We start from the raw sequence: 23,328 nt of genomic DNA on the forward strand, positions 1-23,328 counted from the left end.
GCAGGGGGACTCGGTGGTAATTGCTGAGTTAAATACCACAAGCAAAGCGTTAAATGCCACCACGTTTGCCTTTGGCAGAGAAGCACTCTCGTCCTTGAAGCCATTCTCACGGCACACGTGCACACACACCCTAGTCGGCCCACGGTTCAAACGGCAGAAGAGATATGCTGTTAAATATTTCATTCCTGTGGCCAGCTCCTCTTTGGCTCATTGGTTCGTGACAGAACAAGAAATATAACGTGACACAGTAACATATCACACACACAACTCCCAGGCTAGTGCAATGAGTAAACCAGCAAGCTCAAGTACACGGTATATATGCATCATCACACACACACACACACACACACACACACACACACACACACACACACACACACACACACACACACACACACACACACACACACACACACACACACACACACACACACAGACACCCACACCCATACACACACAACCTTGTTCTTAAAAGCTCCACAGATGTCGGAACAGGACTGACAGAACACACTTAGCACAATGACATCACGCAGGGCATGAAAAAAAAGAGAAAAACCCCAACAGCTTAAGGAGAGGGCTTTCACGAACACCCATCCTTATCACCCCCACAGCCTTGCTCAAAGTCTGTCCTTACTGCTTCAAAAACCAAGAGGACATTTTAATCACAACTTTAGACTACAATGCACAGTATCATCAAATGACAGCTTTTTTTTTCTCTCGGAAATGTACCGCATTATTTGTGGACAATACACATCCATCTGACCACCCTATTCTGGTGTCCTGTGTGACTGGCGGCGAGGAGGCCTTGGTGGCCCGATAAAGGAGGCCATCGATTGGGCCCCTCCGGCTGAGTGACAGCGCTCAGAGATAGCGCAGCTCCTTTGAAATGACAGGTGCGAGCAGCTCCAAGTCGCCCCACAGGGACTTCACTGTCACTTACAAGGAAAAGGGCTACAAGGTACACTGTCCTCTCGCTTTCTCACTCTCTGTCTCTCTCTGTCTCACTCTCTCTGTCTCACTCGCTCTCTCTCTCTCTCTCCCTCCCTCTCTCTATTGTCATGGCTTATTGCAGTCTTCACAAGGGCAAGATGCAGCACACACACAGACACACACACATGGATAACAAACATATTTAGGTCTACTAACATGTACCTGTATCTAGCATCACATACCTTGTGATAGCGCTGGTGGAAGCTAAATGGAAAATGTTGAAATTAATTAAATGAAAATAAGAAGCACGCTAATGCCAGATACTTTGGCTGGTGCCAGCAAGGTAGCTGCAGTGCACTGGTAGGTGAAGAGCAGAGCACTGTGACTTAACTATTCATGTGAAACTCACAATTTCACAAAAAGTAGGTGCGCTGCCAAGCCCCAAAACAGCAGTAAGGTGCTGTGGTGGAAAGCTAACAATCTAACGAGGCGAACACAAATCCCATCCATGCTAGTGCCAGTGCCAGAATTACTAGCAGTGCTAGCAGCCTTTCTGTATCCGAAAGTGCTCAAATCGCTGAGTACTGTCACTTTAAATGAAAATACTGAAATCTAGAAGAAATGTGAGAAATAAAAAAAAGACATACAAATGTAGCTGAAAAAATAACGATAGTATGCTACAATATCTCAAGGCAGCCCTAGCATACAGTACAATCCCTCACAGATTGGAATGACAGGAGTCAAAAGCAAACTCAATTGACTGATAAAACCTCACACTCCCAAACAGCCTCAGGAAGAAAACAGTCTTCCATGCAGCTGCAGTGGTCTGTCTTCTCCCAGGGTCATAAAGCGAGGTGAAATCAGTCATCAGTGCTTTCTGATGAGAAAGGCAGAGAATTAGGGCATTCATCAGTGGAGCTCACCGACCGGGGCCCAGCTGAAACTATTTCAGGCATTTCGGCGGCAGGTTTACCAAAGCCAAGAGCCATCCGGCTGCATAATTAGTAGGATGAACTCACAGGGGGTATGTAAGAGCAGGCATGCCTACCAGTGCCCCCGTGTCTTTAAAACACCACTGCCTGCATACCCAAACACACACATACACATGTGTACAAAAACACACACAAACGCACCCACACACACACAGACACACACACACACACACACACACAAACACACACAAAAAAAACCCTCTCACACACATGTACCGCGAAAAACACACATATTCGGCTAAAGTTGTGACAATACCAAATCAATGCATTCAAATTATATTCTAAAAAAAAACTAATAAAAGAATACACAATAAAAGCATTGTAATTACGTTTGGAGTCCTTCACAGTCTTCAGTGCCGATTGTAGCCTCTCCAACATTTTCAGTAAGTATGGAAAACAAGTGCCTGGGAAATCTCCAATCCTAATTCAGATCTGTTCTTTTTAATCCTCTTAACAAATACACGCTTGATCCCAAAGCAAAAGGCTATGAATATTATTTTTTGTACAACTACAACTGCAGGAGACCCATTGACTTCCACAGTGGAGAGACACCACTGAAGAGCATGGAGGAGAAAGAGCGAACACATGAAACTGAGCAGGACATGGAGTGAGAGTGGGATTGAGCGAGAGAGAGAGAGAGGAAGAGGGAGGGAGAGAGAGGGAGGGAGAGAGAGAGAGAGGGAGGGAGAGAGAGAGAGGGAGGGAGAGAGAGAGGGAGAGGGAGAGGGGGGAGGAGGCAGAGCGAGCTATAAAAGGGTGAGCGAGAGCATGACAGGGAAAGCCCAGAGAAAGAGAAGAGAAAGGCAGATAGAACACAAAAGAAAAATACTGCGTGTGACACCAAATAACAAACAGCTTGTAATACTACAACTGATTCTCACACCGACCACCATCTGGAGAGGAAGATGGAGTGACAGAGAGACAGAGCGAGAGAGAGAGAGAGACAGAGAGAGGGAGAGCAATGGGAAAGAAAGATAGATTGAGTGAGTGAGTCAGTGACTGGCTGGACAGAGGGAAGAGTGAACGGCAGAGAGAGTGAGACAGGAGAGTGGGCAAGGGTGCGGAAGAGGTGAACGATAAGGACAAGACAACAGGGGGAAGCGAGGGAAAGATGAGAGAGAGAGAGAGAGAGAAAAAAAGAATAAGGGCACAAACAGAGACAAAAACAATCACAGTGGCAAAGAGGGAGAAGCAGAGAGAGAGAGAGAGAGACTGAGAGAGCAAGAGAGGGAGAGAACACCAGATAGCAGTAGAGGAGATAAATATGAAGAGAATAGAAAGCAGACAGAGAGAAGTGAGAGAGAGATTGCACAGAAGTAAGTGCAGAAGTAGAAGGAGAGGAAGATAGAAGAGTCCGAGCAGCGGAGGAGTGCTCGACTCCTTTCATGCCATCAGACCTCATTCGTGTCCCTGAGTGTTTCTGACAAACAGTTCTTGGAGAGAATTCTATGGCTGGCCAGAGATTGTTTCTCCCAGTTGAAAATGACATTAAAACATTCCCTTGGTCCAAGACCACAGTCCTGTACTCCAATAAACCTTATGTGTGACCCTGCCAAATGAAACCAGTCGCTTTGGTAAAATCTACAAAATTCAGTTATTGTGCTTACATGAACGGCCATAAACCAAGCTTTCCAACGATATGTATATCGAAGGTATTACAAAAACTATCGCTAAGATAACCGCATCCAAAGTTGACATGGTCACGATATGCCAGAAGAGGATACATTTTATTCTCCTCAAAATTGTACTGTCCTCAACTTCCTGATTTTGCCTTGCAGGGTCACATGTCTTCAAGAGCCATTCCTGCCTACTGTATGTCATCACCAAACATGGAAATAAGTAAAGAAATACAGAAATATTTATTTTTCCTTTCAAATGTTTTTCCACTGTGTGGCATTATTTCACTATTTAACTGCATACAGGCTGCAGGTACCCTCTCCTCATCTACATACTGCACCTCCCAATCACACAAGGCAAGGGCCATGGAGTATGAGACGCAAGTACTATGGTTCCCTATGAACTGTATAAAAACATAGAAAAGCATGACTCCCAGTATGTTTGTTTTCACACAAATACACACTCATGCACGCACACAATCACACACAATCACACACACACAAACGCATACACACACGCAAATGCATGCATAGACGTACACACAAACAAACCCACACACACACACACACACACACACACAGGACAAAAAGCAAAACTCCATCCTTACCCACACACATAAAAAAATGTGCACTCTTGCAAACAAACAAGTGGATCCCATAAGTAAAAGCATCCACACAAAGGAGTGGGTAGCCACGAGCCTGAGGGGAGGTATACAGATCAACGCTCTCAACGCTCTGGCGTAAATATTTACATTCAGGCTCCCACCGCAGTGCTGCAACGAGAGGAATGCCAAACGCGGACAGGTTTTATGCTCGAGTGAGCCCTACATCAAAAGACTGCCAAACATTACCCCAACTTAACGTTACTGTACATTCATTTCAGGCCATAACAAAAACGCTTAAAACCAACGCCGCTTTACATATCACGTTACATATCTTCAAATGCTACGGTGTCATCGGGGTTATAAGTTCACTGTGATATTCCAAGCATGGGGGTAAAAACCATTAGCCTCAACTAGGCCATTACAGTATGTTACAGAAGTGAAAACAGACAGGTGGAAGAGGGGGATAAGAAACTGCTTGCTCGGAGCCTTCCACAGTCTCCCCAACTGATAATAAGCAGGATAGCAGAAGTTATAACAGCTTTTGACATGGTGTCTCTAGTTGGTTTTGCCTCATTGCACCACTGTACAGAGAGGAAATCCAGGCTCACTTAATGTTCACATAATTTAACATAAATAATCATAATTCATTGGGCTCTTTCAGGGCGTATTCTGAAGAACGTCATCATTTGCGCAGGCTGCACACACATGAGTTGTATAATGAGATAAACTTACAGTAACCATGATCCACCACAGATTTAGTGTTTTATGTTCTGAAAACACGGGAAAAGAAAACAAAAATCTCTGTCCTGAGGACACAGTTAATTCAGTTTGTGGAGTAAAGCGCCTCTCTGGGAATAAAACATCCACAAAACATCAACAAAAACAGAATCAGGTCGAACCGAAACATTTGTACTCCAAATAAAAAAGAGTCAACCTGGGTAAAACACCCTGCTTGTGAAGTCACTATTACTACTGCAAACGCAGCGGCCTCAATAACAATAATTTCCTCAAAAAACAAAACACAGTTGCTCGCGGGGTAATACCCGTCATCTGCTTCCTGAGGCCCTGACACTGGGCGTCCACAGCGCATTTTCATTTCTTGATTTGGCACGCGGTTTTGTTTGAGAGCGAGGCAGGATACAACTTTAAAGCAAGGACACTTGGAAGAGACCGGACGGAGCCCATTGCCAGAGACCCGTCATCCGTAATTGGACAGGGTGGTGAGTATGAGGTAATTACAGAAAAGTTTCAGCTTCCAAAAACAAGTGCATAGTCCCTGGACAGCGTCCATGTCTTTGATAAGCTCCCCCGACAATCAATTACATTTTGATTGATAGGGATACTTTACTGAATTCAGCAGACGCTTTTAGACAAAATCATGCAGAGTACAGCAAGAAATATAGTCAGCCATATTTGTGCACAAGGGGGGGGGGGGGGGGGAGAGCACTCCTGAGCCTACAGCAGACGGTAGGAGTACGACATGTAAACACGTAAATTCACCAGAGGAAGGTCCATGACCGAAACGTTGTGAATACTAAATAAATGTTTGCATGCGTAATGGACAGTGTGCGGGATTCTCTTTTTCAAGGAGTACCACATGTGTAAGACACGAGGCTACTCACAGGGGGAAAAGCACCCCTGTAGGAGGAGTAGGAGTACGATATGTGCAAGACACGAGGCCCAACTCACCTCCATTCACCACATCCTGAGAAGCGATGACGAAGCCAAAGCCTTCGCCGGGTCTCCTCCGCAGCTCCACCTCCAGGGCCTTGGACGGGAGGCCGCCTCGCCCGTCCGCCGGCTGGCCCTTGGACACGGCGCCCAGGGTGGAGCCGGACGACGCGGAGCGCGAGATGGCGCCTCCAGCGCCTCCGCCGCCCACCTCGTCCCCTAACCAGTCCCGCGGCTCCAGCGTGAGGGTCACAGGGATGGAGTCCAGGAAGCTGGTGCTCTGGACCAACGAGGGCGCCTCGGCCGAGGGGGAGGTGGGCGAGAGGGCGTTGGGCGTGGGCGCCGCCGTGGTGTCCGAGGACGGGGACAGCAGGTCCGGGGAGGTCTGGGGGAGCGAGGACGAGCTGTGTGTGTGGGGGATGCGCTTGTAGAAGTTAGGGGAGATGGCAGAGCCAGGCCCTGAGATGAGCACAAGAAGGGAAGAGGATTTAGCTGTGAAAAAATAACATCCGGATACGTTGAGCCTCTATGTGCCACTACATAACACCCTGTAATATTTATGCTGACCAAGGACTAGAATTTGCCATGTTACACAGATTCTTTACCAATTTAACGCCCTCGTTTATGATTAGAGTTCAATATGTGCTACTTGCCTCCTCTGTAAACCAGCAGAACCACCTCTCCTTGAACAATATGTTCCTGGAGCACTCTCTGGACCTGAAATTATATTACACATGTCACTTGTGCACAAAACTTCTCAAACTACAGCTAGTTTTCTTGGCTTTCAAAGGAATTAAAAAACGTACAACTAAAATAGATTGAACACAGAATGGTTTCATTAAATTAATATGGCTTTGAATTTCTTTTGACACTATAGAGAGAACATTATTTTCCCAAAAGGAAATGTAATGAAAATAACAACAAATATCCATGCTGATCAGCTAACACAAACAAATTAGCAGGAGGTCTCTTGTGCATTAAACCTCCCAGTGGTTCGGCGTCACACCTGTGCAAAGCTGAGACTCTGGACATCGGCGCCGTTAATCTTGATGATAGCGTCCCCTGCCTGCAGGGAGGGGCACTGCCGCCTGTCCCACACCCTCTTGACCACAGCCAGCTGCCCGCCCTGGCCCCCGGCTGTCACGCTGAAGCCCATGCCCCCGCCCTCGCTCTTCCCCAGGGCCACGGGCACCATCTCCCCCCCTGCCCCTGCTCCTCCTGGCGCTCCCGGAGACGCGAGGTTGCCAGGGTTGGCGGCGCGGGGGTGGCTGTTGACCGGGCAGCCGTTGAAACCGCACGTGGTCGCCACGTCGGCGGGCGGCGTCACCACCAGTGAGGTCTGGGGCACGAGCGGGCGCTGGCTGGCGCTGTGCGCGCCCGGCGTGGCCGCGGAGGAGGACGAAGAGGCGGCGGTGCCCAGGCCCACGTCGGGCTGGGGGGGCAGCGGGAGCTTGGCGATGGGCAGCGTGGCCGAGGAGGAGAGGTCGCTCTCGGACGACTTGGAGCTCTGGTGGAGGAGCCTGGGAGCAGGGAGGGAGTTGTTGTTGTAGTTGCGGATCAGTGACCCTCTACAAAGAGGGGACGAGAGGAGCCAGAGGTTTACCTAGGCATCTGCAGACACTATCAACAGACACTATCCACAGATTTTATCCACAGACACTACACTATCCACAGACACTACCTACAGTACAGACACTACACTGTCTACAGACACTATCCACAGACAATATCCAGACACTATCTACAGACACTATCAACAGACACTACACACTACCTACAGACAACTATCTACAGACACTAGCCACAGACACTACCTACAGACACTATCTACAGACACTACCTACAGACACTATCCACAGACACTATCTACAGACACTATCAATAGACACTATCCACAGACACGACCTACAGACCTACAGACACTATTCACAGGCACTACCTACAGACACTACACACCATCTACAAGTGAGCTGCACCTCCACATCACTGACACAAAGACTACACCTGTGTCTGTCCAAAACTCAGGCCTACACACATTCAGACAAAGAACACAAAGACTACAGGATGGAACTGGACGGTTTCAATTGTCGTAGCACTGAAATGGTAGCAAGGGCGACAAAACGAATGGCTAAAGAAAAGGAACCAAACATCAATCAGAGGGAGACTTTTGTCCACCCTCGGTTATTCATAGGTGTGCTGAGTCCAAGTGTTTTTCAGCACAGGTTATTCACGGCATTAACCTTGGTTTGTACCAAGGAGTCGGTGTAAACAAGAGTCTATCATAGATGCTTTGTCTGTCTCTCTGCCAACACAGTAACCTTAAGGTCTTTGTCCTTTCTAGCTGGTTGTATGTGAACAAAATGAATGAGCCACTTTCAAAATCGGAAGGTGAAATAGATGGCAGAAAAAATATGCTTAGGAGAGAGGCAAAAATGCTTTTTTAAATCTGAGTCTCATGAGTTGATCGTAGTGATACTTTTGATGCGTGTATAGAGTTAGTGAGGCACCTGATATCGACCGTATCAAACAGTATAATGACAGAATAAGTAGCGTTAGCCCTTAGCAGCTCTGTGTGTTAATTATGTACATCACTGGTGTCTTTGTTTACCTCTTAGTCCCGCCAACTGAGGCCACCTCGGTGTCGCTGTGGCTGGATGACATGCGTTCCGGAGGCGGGGGGCCCACTGCACCCCCGTGCTGCAGTCCAGAGGGTCCCCCGAGAGGGTTGCCGTTGGTAAGACCGTACGAGGGCGGCGCCACCCCCCCGTAGCCCGCCGCGTTGCCGTTGGCGTCCAGCGGGGACCTGGGGTAGATGCCGTTGTGCTGCGACTGGGAGCGGCTCATGCCCAGGTGGCCCATCTGGTGGTGGTGGTGGTGGTGGTGGTGGTGATGATGGCGGGCCTCGGACGGGTGGCCCTGGTGCTGGGGCTGGGCGGCGCCGCCGGCGGAGTCCGGGGGAGGAGCGGTCAGCTGCTGGGGGTTCTTGGGGCAGCCGTCGGGGTTGTAGAGCATGGGGTAGCCGCGCCGCACCACCACGTCCACGCTGTGGCCCATGGGCACCGACTTGAGCATCTCCACCACCTCCTTGTGGGAGAAGCCCAGCACGCTCGTGTCGTTGATGTACACCAGGAGGTCCGCTTTGCGTAGGGAGGAGGGAGACGTGAGGAGGAGGGGGCGTGAGGAGGAGAGGCAGAAGAAAAGAGCTGCACGTCATAAAACGATAAATGACTAACCACAAACTTGTAATCCAGGAGTGCTGCTTGGGTGTAGAAAATCAAAAAGTATACCTCCGGTGCTCATCAGCAAGTTTAAACTTGCCCTGAGGAAGGCCATTTGTGGCCGAAACATGTTGGCATTTGTTTAATGGATCGCCAAATTTAATAAAGGCTTTTTATAAAAAAAAATACCTTTTCGAGTGCCTCAGACTCACTACCTGATGATAAATGACTAACACTGACACCTGCTGGGACTGTTAGCTGTAGTGACATTTCTGTCTTTCAAAGGCTTAACCATCACTGGATGGTGTATCCAGGTTAATTTACAGGTGAGAGCATGTTCCTCGGTGAAATGGAAACAGAACTGCAGTAAATCTACTGTTGTTTCCCCAGATACATAATGTACATGTCAGTGGTATGAATGCTTGCATATGGGCATGTGTAAGTGTGTGGGGGTGTGCGTATATAGTACTATGAGTATAGTCATTTGAGAGTGCTATACGGTGTGCATACGTATTGTATGCTGGCACGTGAGCAGGGAGCAGTGTGTGTCAGAGATAGCGGGATTAAAGCCCTCCAGCCTCGTCGGGATTAGAAGCAGATCAGTAGATTAGGACCATGAGAACCTCACAATCACACGGCCCTAATCCCACAAAAAGAGGGAGAGACAGAGGGATGAAGGGAGAGATAAGAGGATAGGAGCCAGGCGAAAGCCAAACAGGAGTGAGCTCTCCTGTTGAAATGCATCTCCCTCCTCTCTCTCTCTCTCTCTCTCTCTCTCTCTCTCTCTCTCTTTCTCTCTCTCCTTTTCTCTCTCTCTCTCTCTGTTTTTGCGTCTGTTGGTCAATCAGTCTCCCTACGAAACCTCAGTGAGGATAACGGCCCATCAAATTTAGTGATTTATTCATAAAAAGGGAGGTTGAGTTTGGAGAAAAGAAGGGAATGAATGTTTCTCATGTAATGTTGCCTTAATTCTCCTCAAAGCGGCCTATAACAGGTTGGGGTCAGGGTTTTGGACGGTACAGTACAGTAGGTTATAGCCGTGTCATGGCGATTTAAATGGTGTACCTGTGTCAGGACATGGCTAATGGGGGCGTTCCAAAAACACTGTAACACCATGTTGTTTCACAAAACACCACCGAGATATGCACGCCTGGTGATATATGCATTAGAGCATGTTCTTTTACTTTAGGCTAACCTTCAAACATCCTATACAAATCAGTATTACAGTCAACTGTATAGTTTTACATGTTTTTTTATTTTTATTTACTGACAAAACTAAGCTCACTGGGATTCAATAAATAAATACGCAAATATTGAGGGTTAGCAGACAGTATTCCCTGATGATTATTGTGATAAATTGTAATTTGCTTGGCACAAATAAACCTGCTGCAAGCATACTTATCTGCATAGACTCACAGTGCATTGGAGAGGAGCATGCTGTACAGTATAGTAGTAGTAATAGTAGTACTAACCAGAAGCTATTTCAAGTTATATTATACATAAATGTCTCACAAGTAGCCAACTCCAACAAACTTTTCACTTCCTCAAGAAAATAAAAACTATCAGTAATAAATGACCATCAATAATTGTTTCGTTGAGTATTTGTTATCTCTGGACCTACCTGTGCCACTGAAAGAGTGTACTGTAAGAGAGACGTCCTGTGTTTCATTACCTTGTTTCAGCGCAGGTGGGCCACCAGGTGTGACACTGTACACCTGCAGGAACTCCCGGGGCCTGCTGCCACCCACGATGTTGAAGCCAAAACCCCTCGGCCCCTTGGACAGCCGTGTGTGGATGGAGTAGCCCTTCAGCTCCGACGGCTGGTCCGTGAACGCAGGCACTAACACCCAAAGCACATAATCTAGTTAAATCTACCATGGACAGTGTCCAGTACAAGAACACACAGAACACAAACAACACAGAGAACACAAACAAAATACACTTGAATCCCCAACATGTCACACACACTAAAAATGACATATACATGGCATGTATTTTTTTATATGGTCAATGCTTGCCTGAATTGAGTGTTGGTGGCTTCATGTTGCCCTAGGAAGTTTAGTATACACAGCTTAGTATTTGGCGAGTGCCATTCATGTGTGTGCCCCTATTACAGATCACACGAGGGCACACTCCCCATTGCCAGTGACTATCCACTGAGGAACCACATCGCCATCTGCTGGCTGTGAGCAATAACTACCATTTTGAAAATGGGCAATTCCCTTCTTTTGTTTAAGGAACTTCTACATTTTTTTTGAAAACAGATGTACAGTAATGACTTCCTCTATAACAGTTCATTTGCATGCAGAGTGTGTGTCCGCTGGATGCGAGGCATAATGAAACAGCGCGCACGCTCGGATGAAAGGGGGGTCATTATTATCTGCACGCTGACAGGCAGGAGCTGGCAGAGGCAGCAGGAGGGAGCTGGGGAGCGCTGTGCAACCTCCGTGCAGGAGTGAGTGTAATGTGAGTGACACGGCGACACTGGCACAGCAAAAAAAAAAGAGAGATGAGAACGGAAGAAAGAGAGAGAGAGAGAGAGAGAGAGAGAGAGGGAGAGAGAGGGAGGGAGGGGGATGGGGTGTGTAAGAGAGTGTAGAAGAGGTAAAGAGATGAGAGATAAGAGACAGAAAGTGGTTTTGGAGAAATACAGCAATAGAGAGAGAGAGTGAGAGAGAGAGAAAGAGAGATGGAGAGAGAAAGAGAGAGAGAGAGAGAGAGAGGGAGGAAAGTGGATAAGAGAAGTGTTTGGGTTGAGGTGGAGTTTTTCTTCATTCCTTCGGAGAGCACTCAGGAGAGTGGGCTGATAGCAGGACAGGAGTTCAGAGGAAACCAAAGAGGTTTACGCAGGAAGAGTGGGGGAGAGAGAGATAGAGAGAGAGAGAGAGAGAGAGAAAGGGAAAGAGGGAGAGGGAAAGAGAGAGAGAGAGCAAAAGTAAGAGAAAGAAGAGACAGAGGGAGACAGACACTCCAAAACAGCATGGACACAACGGGAGGAGGAGGAGGAGGTGGAGGAGGAGGTGAAGAAGGAGAAGAAGCATGGAGACTGGCGAGGTGCCAGGCCCACACTCACACTCACACTCGGTCTTGCTGACGATCTCTTTGCTCTGCGCTCGGGGGTCCAGCCAGCTGGTTGTCTTTGAGTTATGACTGAAAGCATCAGGAGCCTTAATGAGTATCTTCATCAGCGCTAAATACTAAAAATAATGCAATGTCACCTAGATACAGCAGCGTGTTAAATCTCAGAGAGCACTCCTAAAGTGTGAGGTAAAGATGTGTAATATGTAACTCTAATCGTGGTCATTTATCACCTTCATTAGAAACACCAATTACCAGACGCTCTTAGCAACTTGACTAACATGGATATAAAACACAGCCATAAAACCCACTCAAAGCAATGCAACCTCCGCTAGGCAGATTCCCTTCATAAAACTATATACCCGTACTGCGTGTACTTACATGACATGGTAGACGGTAATTAATGAGTTCAATTTTCATAAAACTGACATTGTCAGTGATCTCATATCATGTTATACCCACAGCGCCCCCACAGGGGACAGCACCTCAACCTAAAACCACACATGATATACTGTACAGTAATTTTCCGTGTTTCAGCCGCACTGTGTATAAGCCGCAGGACAGTGTTTTATGCAAGTTAAAATAACAAAACTATATACCATATTAACCGCCCCATTGTATTAACCTTATAGCTGAAGAGATTGGGCAAAAATCAGTGTATAAGCCACGGCTAATAGTCGGGAAATTACGGCATTCTACAAAATATTTAAACGATAAACTATAAAATGACTGAATGAGTGAATAAAGGATAACGCAATCCCCCTAAGGCGAGGCTTACTCTATGTAGTATGGCTCCCCTGAGTCGCTGAAGGCCATCTCCCAGTTCTCGGGCAGCGCCCCCCCTCTGGCTCCGTTCTCTGGGCCGCTGCCCTCCCTGCTGCTGGGGTCCCACGTCTGGTTGGGGGACAGGATGGTGGTGGGTGCGCTGCTCGCGCCCGCAGAGCCTGCTGAGGTACAGTAGCACACCAAACACACACACACACACACACACACACACACACACACACACGAGCGCGCAACTGAAAACCCAATGAAAAAACCCTATTATAATCCAAAGGTATTAGTCTCATTTGCTAAGGTTCTAGCCTGCAAGGCTTTTTGGGTGGTTAGTCAGGTAATTTTTTATCAAAACCTTTTATTGCTGCTTTATGACTATTGCAAAGTCTTTATTTGTTAATGAATAAGTGTCAGTTTCACAAAAGGACAATTCCTTGCTGTAGAGAAAACAGAATATGATGGGTGAGTGACCAAACTAGGGATTAAACTATTGGTACAAAGTCCACAGGGAGATTATTGAAAAAAGTGAGAAAGAGATGTACTGTATACATGTGGCTGTCTCGCATGATAGCAACTCAAACTGAGATTGACTCATTTTCCTTCACGTTCTAATCCTACCAGCCCCAAGGACATATGTACTTGGGGCGCAAAACCACTGATAAGAGCACACACCCCCTGTGCTGTAAATGACTTTGGATGAGAGCCAGCTAAATGGCCAAATATAAACGTAAAAGCTTCCCGATTCACCTCATCTCAGTGGGGCAAACAAAACAAATGGCAGCCATTTTGGAAACAGTTTGAAAACAAAACATCCTGGTATGCAGCGTCTGGAGCATGGCATAAAGATCAGTTAGCAGAGCTCTGCAGAGGGACTGCAGCAGCCCTCTCACTCTCGCTCTCTCTCTCTCTCTCTCTCTTTCTCCCTCTCTCTCTCTCTCTCTGTCTCTCTCTCACACAAACAACCACTCCACGAAACTCTGACACAGGCATTGTTCCAGGCACACCCACCCACACACATACTGTACAGTAGACATCAACTGAGGGCCCATATCAAATCCACATGGCCACACTGCAGAGGCTAACCACCGAAGTTCTGCAATATGGGAGAGACTCGGTTAACAGAATGAAATAAAGGGAAAACGGGGAGGCGGGGAGGCTATTGGCAGGCTCAGGGACTTAAATGATTCAAAGCACAGAGGACACTCTAGGTAATTCCGCTACCTAACCCCTCATTTTGCTGATCAATACTGCGGGATTGTGTTTTTGCTGTGGGTAAGATCTTTTAATGACCCACTGGGATTTTTGCACAGGGAAAACAGAGGCATGTTGCCAAGAAAAAAAAATGTACAGCATAAATACTGTATACTTTCTGCAGTATCATGCAGGGTGCAAACGCTGCTACACGACAAGCTGCAGACAGAAGCAGTGGTGACTGTAGTGATCTATATAGAGGCAGATAGGCTCACTGGGACTCTGAAGGCTGTGTCCCGTTGACCAACATTTTCCTCTTATCTTATTACACAATAATAATCACATTCACTTTATAATACCTAAAACCTCCATTTGATTTTGTTTTTTTATTATTATTATTATTATTTACTAAATGTACTATTATTATTTACTAAATCAGTAATCAAATACTATTTTACCACAAGCTGTGTAACAGTGGGTGTTCTGCTGCAGTTGCATGACAAACCCGATCAGGAAAAACCACTAAATAAACAAAATATGATTTCATGAAATTGAATATCTATGCTGCATCGTAACAGCATGCATCTCTTTACTTTCACCTGGATCTAATTAGCTGGCCTTGGCTGCAAATGGCTGCTGCTTACAGCAGGTCGCAGGGGGATTGGGAAGGCCGCGTGTCCAATATCTTAACGAGGCGCCCCTAACAACCTACAGTACGGCTCCCCCGAGCGAGGGCTGAATGCTTCCTAAGGTTTTCACTTTAGAAGTTGTTTTTTGATTATGTGTACAAAATATATTGAATCATGCCATATGCAAAGGTGTGTTACTGTAGCTGCATTGGTCTCCCAGCTACATTAGTTTATTAAATACATGTAAGCTGCATTAGTCTATTAAATAAACAGAAGCACAGATACAAGCTCCTATATTATATTTAAAAAGATTAAAGATGAAGTAGAGTGAATAAAAAAGCTGACTTTAATACTACAGATGGTAAAGCCAGAACGGGCTCTCCTGTGTCTAAAACTACACTTCAAATGTACAGAGAAAAGCCCATCTTTTTTATTATTATTCCACTGGGGGTACCTACCTGACAGTCCAGAGTCTTCCTCGCTGTTCTCTCCTTCCTCCACAGCCTTCTCCAGGTTGCTTAGAGACTTGCTGCGAGTCCGGAAGTTTCTCAGTAGGTTACGGTGCTCCTGGTACGTGATGGGGGGACTCTCCGGACCTATGTGGACAGGTCTGGGTGTGCCGTAGTAGTTGCCTGTAATGCAGGTTAGAGAACAATCAATGTGAGGCAGGCTAGCACTGCTTTTGGTTACTTAGGGTTAACGTTTAAACTCAAGTCTTCAGCTGACATGAAAAAGACAAATAAAGATGAATGGCTTGCTTGTACCTGCATTATTCATGAAGGACCTACAATATTTGCTGGTAAACACAGACAGCCTTTATATGCCTGCTAGGATGCAACGCTGAACAAAAAAGACACACCTACATGTTAACATGTATTCACTGCACCTTGCTTTGCTGCAACAAGAGATTTTGTTCTTCAGCATCAAAATCCCACTGTAGCTTTAAATGAACACCAGCATTATCAAAGGGCTGTTGCTGCAAAGGTTACAGCGCTGCCCTATTCTGATAATAAAGCGCTGTGGCACTGGGGCATTTGGCGAGTCCTCGTTGTAGAGGAGAACAGTCTTTACAACGGCACTCTGGGATCGACTTCATTTGTTTGAAGAGTGTCGTCTAAATATATAATGTGGTGGGGATATTAAAATTCAGGTAAGGCCAGCGCGCTGAATTTAATGTGACAGTGATGGGAACAAAACTGTGCATAAAAATGAAGTTTTAGGGTCACGTCCCTATCAGTCATACAGAGAACCACTCCCACGGTTTGACAACTGACGTCCCAACAGAGATGACATCTTCCTGTGTCTGTGCGGAGACAGAGGGGAAAAAAAGGCACTTGTGTATGAGGTGACAAACTTCTTTATATAATGTCCTATTTTCAGTGGAGAGTCTCGGGAAAAGGTGCTACGGCTGGATCATTGTAGTAGTAATCCAGTGTTGTGACACAGCGCTAGTGTAACAGGTTATAGTATATACTTATTATATTTGAATAATTGCACAACAGATCTAGTGTAGATAGTTACTGTGCAGCTTTAATGGTTAGATATTGCTCCACACTGGTAGTGAGGGTCTTTGGTAGCCCCTCCTCTCCCCCCTTTGCCTTAATCCTTTGTCTCCCCCCTTCCTCTTTCCTGTTAAAATTCCTTATGGAAAGAGGTAGGTTGAGTGATTGCAATCTCATAAGCAATCTAATAAATATTAATATCAAACATAGTCATCCATAAGATTGCTTCACGTTATATTGTTTGTATTCAGTTTATGCATAATATATTTGTGTTATTTTTGGGAATTTACCTCTTAAATGCATTGTTTACCTGTACACTGTCTAGCCACGAGTCATAATTAGCAATACAGTGGTGTATAGTAGCTACTGTAGCCTAGGTAGCTAATATAGCATACAGTATTAGCGATTACAATAGTTCTATGAACTGTTTCAGGAGCTACTGGGAAACCGAGATCACCTGTGTGTACTGTATGTTTGCTGTGCATGTGTGCAGGTATGTCCTGTTTTATTCTTATTTTACTATATATTTTACTTTCCTGTTAAAATTCCTTATGGAAAGAGGAGCTACTGGGAAACCGAGATCACCTGTGTGTACTGTATGTTTGCTGTGCATGTGTGCAGAATAAAACTTCAACGGTATCCCGCGATCGCTTTGGGTCATTTACTAAAAATCAACACAACGCAGAAGTCTACCCGGTTACACTTGGCAAGTCCATACCACGCATGACAACCTAATATTCAAGAGGAACTAATGGTGTCATTACGAAGCATATTTTTGAACTTTAGGATGGTGAGAGAGGGTTTAAGATTATCAGATCTAAAAGTACCCCCGCATAAGAGCATATTTACAGATGGGAGCGGGGATCGTTGGCAGAAATATGGGTATTTATTTTGAAAGTATAGGTGCCTGCCTTGCCTCGCAACAGGGGCGTTTGTGGGGAGGAAAAAGGCAGAGAGAGAGGAGAGAAGAGAGCAGAGGAAGCCGAAATGGGGATTAAGGAGAAAAGCCTCTTTTCTCCTGCACAGAATAGTTGGGGGGGGGGGGGGACGAGTGCGGTTCAGCCTCCCTGTGCTGACATCACTGATGGAGACGATCCTCTCTCTCTGCTTTTTTGCGGGTCAAGACTCAAAAAGCACTTTTCTTTTTCTGTACACAGTGTGCCGTGTGTGCCTGTACAGATGCGTCACGGAGAAGATAATAACGCGCCCGGGAAAATTGGAGTCGTTGTCGAGGCTCGTCATTACAGAGCTCGTGCGTTACCAGACAAAAAAATAAAAGCTTGAGTTAAGTGCTGGCCCAAATTGAGATCCTTGTAAAAATATATAGACAATACATTCAGGCTTAAGGAGGATTTTCTCTTCACTACAACTGTACAACACATTTGATGTCAAGATGTAAGAGAGAAATGTGCATTACACGGACAGATTGGACTGTAAAACTCCGAAAAGATTGGCTTGGCCATTTCCAGCCCACGTGACTAGAGGAGATCAGTCTTTATCTGTGCTTATGTTTTTACTTTGCATATTAAGGGGGCTTACTTTGGTTGGACTACAGGCTTACTGCACTGTTGGATGTGTGTCTCTGTGTGTTTGTGCTTTTTGTGGCCGTGTGTGTGTGTGTGTGAGAGAGAGAGAGATTCACGGTCCATTTGAGAGCATGCAGCTGTGTGTGCATCTCTGAGTTGTTTGTTTGTGTGTGTGTGTGTGTGTATGTGTGTGTATGCCTGTAAATGTGAGTGTGTTGTTTAAGCTGGCTAGATGCTCTTTGCTGTGACTGAGGAGGGAGGCCATTGGTCTAGACCACACCATGCCTTTACCCTCTTGCGTGTTTGGCACGCTGGCATGGGGCCATGGAGTGCCACGTGCACAGGCCACAGCTAGAGGGACACACTCTCGCGGGCGCGCACAGACACATACACACACACACACACACACACACACACACACACACACACAGCTTGACAGCCCCTCCCTTAAAACTCACTCTGAAGGGTAGCAAAGTTCAGGCTGATTTGAGCCTTCCCAAATATCTAAAAAATAGATTTATAGGCTTTCAGGCTTTTATTTAAAATGTGAGCATCCATGCTTACAGCTTACATAACAAACTTCCAAAGGCTATGGTCTTCACACAAAGTTGTCATGACGATCAAATCTGTGTCGCCCTTCATCAGAAAGTTTCCAAAACAAGACAAAGTAAACAAAGCCGCTTGAAGGGAAGACAATTATAAAAATAGTCTCAAGTGTTTTGACATAATTCAAGCACTTGACATCTAATGTCATATATATTTAGGGGCCTCTTTTTTCTTTGGAGAAGACTATCTGAAGTATCTGCCCTCTGAAAGGATATTTTAAGGTCTGACTGTCAGATCATCACTAATCCCTGAAACAAATTTAGTGTCTGAAAACACACCGAGAGTATTTTACAGACTTTCACTGTATTTCAGGAAAAGAAATGCTTGCTGGGCAATTGCGAGCTCTTGTATAACGTTTCTTTTTTTTTCCCCCTCTAGGCTTGGTGCTCAGACCACGTCTCCAGTCCACTGCAGCGTGTACTGTCCAACAGATAAGGGCTGAGGCCAGCGGTCCGCACTTACCCTTGAACTTGCCACTCTCCAGAAGAGCGCCGGACTCCTCCAGAGAGAAGAACTCCTCGATGGAGACAAAGTTGTAGTCCACCCCCGAGATCTCCCCATCCCGCGGCTGTCTCGTGGTGCCTGCACAATGACAGACATCGGATCAGGGAGAGAAGTCTTTGAGTCCTTTTTTTTGGGAGTCTTTTGAAGATAATAGCACAGTGTAGAGTACAGTTGAGGATTTGGTTATACGGTCGGAAATGACTGAGACGATCATATGCTGGTACTAAAACAAACAAAAAAAGTATTGGGAACGGGAAAAAAAGAAGAGAAAAATCAATGTCTATGTGATAGAGATTTGTTACAGTTTCCATAAATCAAAGAAATGTAAAAGAGCTTGTTAACCTTTGAAAGCACACACACAGAAAGATGAGTCAGTCTGGTGACATTAAAACGTTTAACAACTTGTAAAAAAATGAATGGGGCCTTCTGATAGCACAAGAGCGTTGCGAGTGTCGACCGTGTTTCCATCTGCTCACGCTAACTTCCACCAGAGGGGACAGAAAATTATGAAATCTCTCGCAAATTGATTTCGGGGGCCCATAACTTTAAGTCACATCCACTCGTCGCAATCTATATATTTCAATTTGCCTCTCCACCGGCTTGCCCCTGAGGGTCAGACTGGCGCCCAAACCCAGCGCTCACCCTGAGTGACTCGCTCTCGCTCTCTTTCTCCACTTCACTGCACGCCAGTGCCCACATCTTTGGCAAATACGCTCAGGCACAATCAAAGCTGTACATAATAACAGCAATACTAGACGGAGTAGGTGGAGAAGGGCTTTTTTTTTCAATTCAGCTTCTGCAAAGACAACTAAATAACTAATGACAGAAGTGCTGTGATCAAATAAGACTAGGGCGACATTGCTTAGAGCCTGTGCAAGCTGTTTCTTAACCACCACAAACAGTGGAGCAGTTCATGAAATATTTTTTTGCACTGTATTCTTTGCTGTTTAAACAATTCCTCTAAGAGCATACACAGAATTGAAAGTATCCATTATTGACCGAATGTGTCTAATATAGCATGTCCTTCTCTAGGCAACTTCATTCTTTTTCTATTCATAGCTGGTTGTTTGACTTGTATTCCGCAGGCTAACAGAGAACAACAATGAAGCATAAGGTCACTTAAATGATATAAAAAAAATGCCCAGCCAAAAAAATAAGAATCTGTAAATTAAAATAAGCACAAACAGGGGCTTGATTAGTCAGGAATAAAGTGGAACGGTGGAAACTGCAGTCCCACAACCCCACCACCAGTGTCATTTTACAGAAGAAGGGAAAAAAACAGCTGGCAGAATCGCTGATAGACTGCTCTGAACATAACACATTTTTGACTGGAATTGCTGCCAAGTCTTTTTTGTCTGACTTGATTTCAAAACTATGGCAGCTTCCCCACTTCCACAGTCCCACTGTAACCCCTGGGCATTGTGATTATGTGGGCAGTGAGTAGCGTTACGAAGCACAGCGGAGAGAGAGAGAGAGAGAGAGAGAGAGAGAGAGAGAGAGAGAGAGAGGGGGAGAGAGAGGGAGAGAGAGAAGGAGAGAGAGGGGGAAGATGGATGCAGATCTATGTAGTCTGAGGAGAGCTGAGGAGACACAGCAGGGAAACTCACAGACTGAGGAAGGAGAAACAACATCCAGGGGTTGAAATTTTTTCAAAAGAAAAACCATAACAGAGAAGGAAATGAAACAGAACAACAACAAAAAGAACATGAGAGAAAATATGTTACTTAAAAAGGCATTGGACTGTATGTACAGCACTTGAAACAGTGCTGTAACTAGTCTAGTCTGTAAGCCTGGTTTTACAGTAAGCACTTAGGAAAAATAGTGTTTTCTTTGTCCATCTACAGTATCACCAGGAATAAATAAATGCATAAAACATACTGTATGCATTAGCTATCAGGCTGAAAATAGTCATGGTGGTCTTGTTTGTGCCGGCAGAAACGCAGGGCTCTGCCACTTCGAATAAACCCTGCTGATGCTTTGATGACAGTTGCCATGGCGACACCTCGAGTGCATTTTTGCACCCTCTCATTCACTGAACTTCTGGCTCGACAGCAAGACTAGTTTTGAATGGAGACAGGCTGCCTTAATACACAGCAACTTTGAATTCAGATACATTGTGTTCACAAGCATGCACTTACAATTAAAATTGTGTGTGTGTGTGTGTGTGTGTGTGTGTGTGTGTGTGTGTGTGTGTGTCTGTGTGCATTTGTGTGTATGTGTGTGTGTACTCATCTTTCTATGTGTGTGAATCCACATGTCTGATTTATTTTGTACAGTATGTGTGTGTGTGTGTGTGTGTGTGTGTGTGTGTGTGTGTGTGTGTGTGTGTGTGTGTGTGTGTGTGTGTGTGTGTGTGTGTGCGTGTGTGTGCGTGTGCATGTGTGCTTACTTGTTCATGAAAAAGGAACACGGAAATGTCACTTACAGGGAACAGCCCGCAGATAGAGGTTTTCTCGGATGACTTGCTGGAGCTGACTGTCCATTGAGCCTGGAGTGAAACACTTACTGAGATACAACCTCAGGTCCTTACACAGAGTGGAGCCTATGAGAAAGCAGAGGAAACAATGTGGGCGTCAGTGGACGAAAGGGAAAGGTCTCTGTTGCAATGCAGAACTCTTTCAGACTCCTCTGCCTTTAAAGGAAACCCCTCAGGTTTCTGCATTGAATGCTAAGATCCAGTTCAGCTCGTGGAAGTTCAAAGGGTTGCGGCAAAGCACCTTCCTGTCTCCTTCAAAAAAAAATATGTGCAAAGGTAATATCTGGAGCAGGTCTCAAAGAATCTGCTATTTCAGAATATGACAGCTGGACCGAAGATACAGCACAGTACACCAAGGCTGAAGTTTGCAAAGCCGTGAGATACAAAAGGGCACACATCTACTGGCTCTTCACTGTTGCAAGTGAAACTGACAAGGCAAGGAGCTATGATCTTACATGCCCACTATAACTATACCATCAATTATACCATCATTTTACAGTCACAATCTTCACTGTACACTTTAAAGTTTCATCATAAGCAAGTAAAGAAGTACTGTATGTGAAACATGCTGTGAATCATTTTGTTCAGATGGTGCTGCACAAAACAGCTCTTTTTGATATCTTAAAGTCTATATATGGGCACTTCTGCTGAAAGCATCCAGAGGAGAGAGAGGCAGCATATTCTGTCTGAAGATATCAGAGCTTATACTGCTGGTCCATTTTGCACCGCAGTACAGCAAAACCACCATAGTGAAGGGAGCAGCCTCTCCCCCCCTGAAGACAATCCTGCATCTCAGCACATTGATTTTCTCCTCTTTATAAAGGCTCTTCTCTTCCCCCGTTGGTAATACCCCGTCCCACCTTTTCCCTTTGTAATAGAGCCTCCCTGAGCCGCGGCGAAGCCGCCGCAAAAGCCTCAAGGTCTGCTGGGACTGTGGAGACCAAAGCGTATTACACCTGTGATCTATTCATTTTTTAAAGTGCCTGATGACCCCAAATGACAGGTCACTTCCGTATATTGATGGACCTGCCGCGTAACACCACCACCACCATCCCCCACCACCACCTCCTCCATCCCACACCCAGCCCTACCCCCACCCACCACCACCAACCTGGTGTCAACCTGACAGACAGCCCCGGTGTTCTCCCTACGCCTCGGCCCGCCGTCGTCCCGCCCGCGCACCGACAGTGATCAATCCTGCTCAGCCTCGGCAGGCACGCTCACCAGAGGTTAAGTAATAGACTGCAGACCATCACATCCACTTAACATGGGCTTCAACCCCCGCCGAGCTATGGCAGGTAGCGCCGGACACTCAACGCTGACCCCACCGTCCAGCAGAACAAGGTCTTTTTTTTTTTTTGTCTCTCGTTTTCTCCCCCCCTCTCTCTCTCTCTCTCTTGATGTACTGTAAGCTACTGTACTTAGCAGGCAGGCGATATTCGCTATCAAGGAAAGAGGATAGAGAAGGGGGGCATTTCATTAGCGGGCGGTAATATGCTGCTGCAGCTTGTGCATATCGTATTGAGTTATGCTGTAATGAAAGTATTTGGATAAAGGGTGCATGCATGAATGATACCAGGGAAAAGAGAGCTTTTAAAATCCAATTATGAGCTATTATACCACGGCCTTGACTGAGATGGGAAAGCCTTTTGTACGCGTCAGGGTACCTGGGGAGACGGTCTTAATGCGGATGGGATGCGGGCAGGAATTGAGAACCCCTCGCACATCTCCGAGGGTCATTCCCAGGACGGGAGTGCCGCCGATCTCCAGGATGATGTCACCCACGGTGGCTCCGCCTCCGGGGGCTGCGGTGACGAATGGGAACTCGCCGTAGTCGGCCCCGCCGCCAATGGCGAGGCCCAGCTCCCCCGAGGCTCCGCCCAGGGGGACAAAGCTCTCCTGCACTTTTGAGCGCCAGTGCAGCTTCTTCACGGTGGCTTTAGACATGGTGACAACGCTGCTCAGAGAGAACGAGACAGAGAACAATTACACACTTTCAGTAGACCA

General features: G+C 46.1%; 1 protein-coding gene across 1 annotated transcript in view; it reads right to left on the bottom strand.

Annotated features, from left to right (window-relative positions):
• Window positions 1–23,328, bottom strand: part of LOC134088094 (membrane-associated guanylate kinase, WW and PDZ domain-containing protein 1-like) — a 40,824-nt gene that overhangs the window by 16,368 nt on the left and 1,128 nt on the right. The window contains exons 2-12 of the mRNA XM_062542024.1: window positions 22,989–23,278; window positions 21,271–21,387; window positions 18,804–18,923; window positions 15,166–15,339; window positions 12,889–13,057; window positions 12,112–12,182; window positions 10,705–10,872; window positions 8,423–8,951; window positions 6,821–7,382; window positions 6,468–6,531; window positions 5,833–6,273 (exon numbers count right to left, since the gene is read on the bottom strand). Coding sequence (XP_062398008.1) covers window positions 5,833–6,273; window positions 6,468–6,531; window positions 6,821–7,382; window positions 8,423–8,951; window positions 10,705–10,872; window positions 12,112–12,182; window positions 12,889–13,057; window positions 15,166–15,339; window positions 18,804–18,923; window positions 21,271–21,387; window positions 22,989–23,278 — 2,705 coding nt within the window. The remainder of the gene's footprint in view (window positions 1–5,832; window positions 6,274–6,467; window positions 6,532–6,820; window positions 7,383–8,422; window positions 8,952–10,704; window positions 10,873–12,111; window positions 12,183–12,888; window positions 13,058–15,165; window positions 15,340–18,803; window positions 18,924–21,270; window positions 21,388–22,988; window positions 23,279–23,328) is intronic.

This window comes from Sardina pilchardus, chromosome 7, assembly GCF_963854185.1.
Source record: "Sardina pilchardus chromosome 7, fSarPil1.1, whole genome shotgun sequence".
Lineage (NCBI taxonomy): Eukaryota > Metazoa > Chordata > Actinopteri > Clupeiformes > Clupeidae > Sardina > Sardina pilchardus.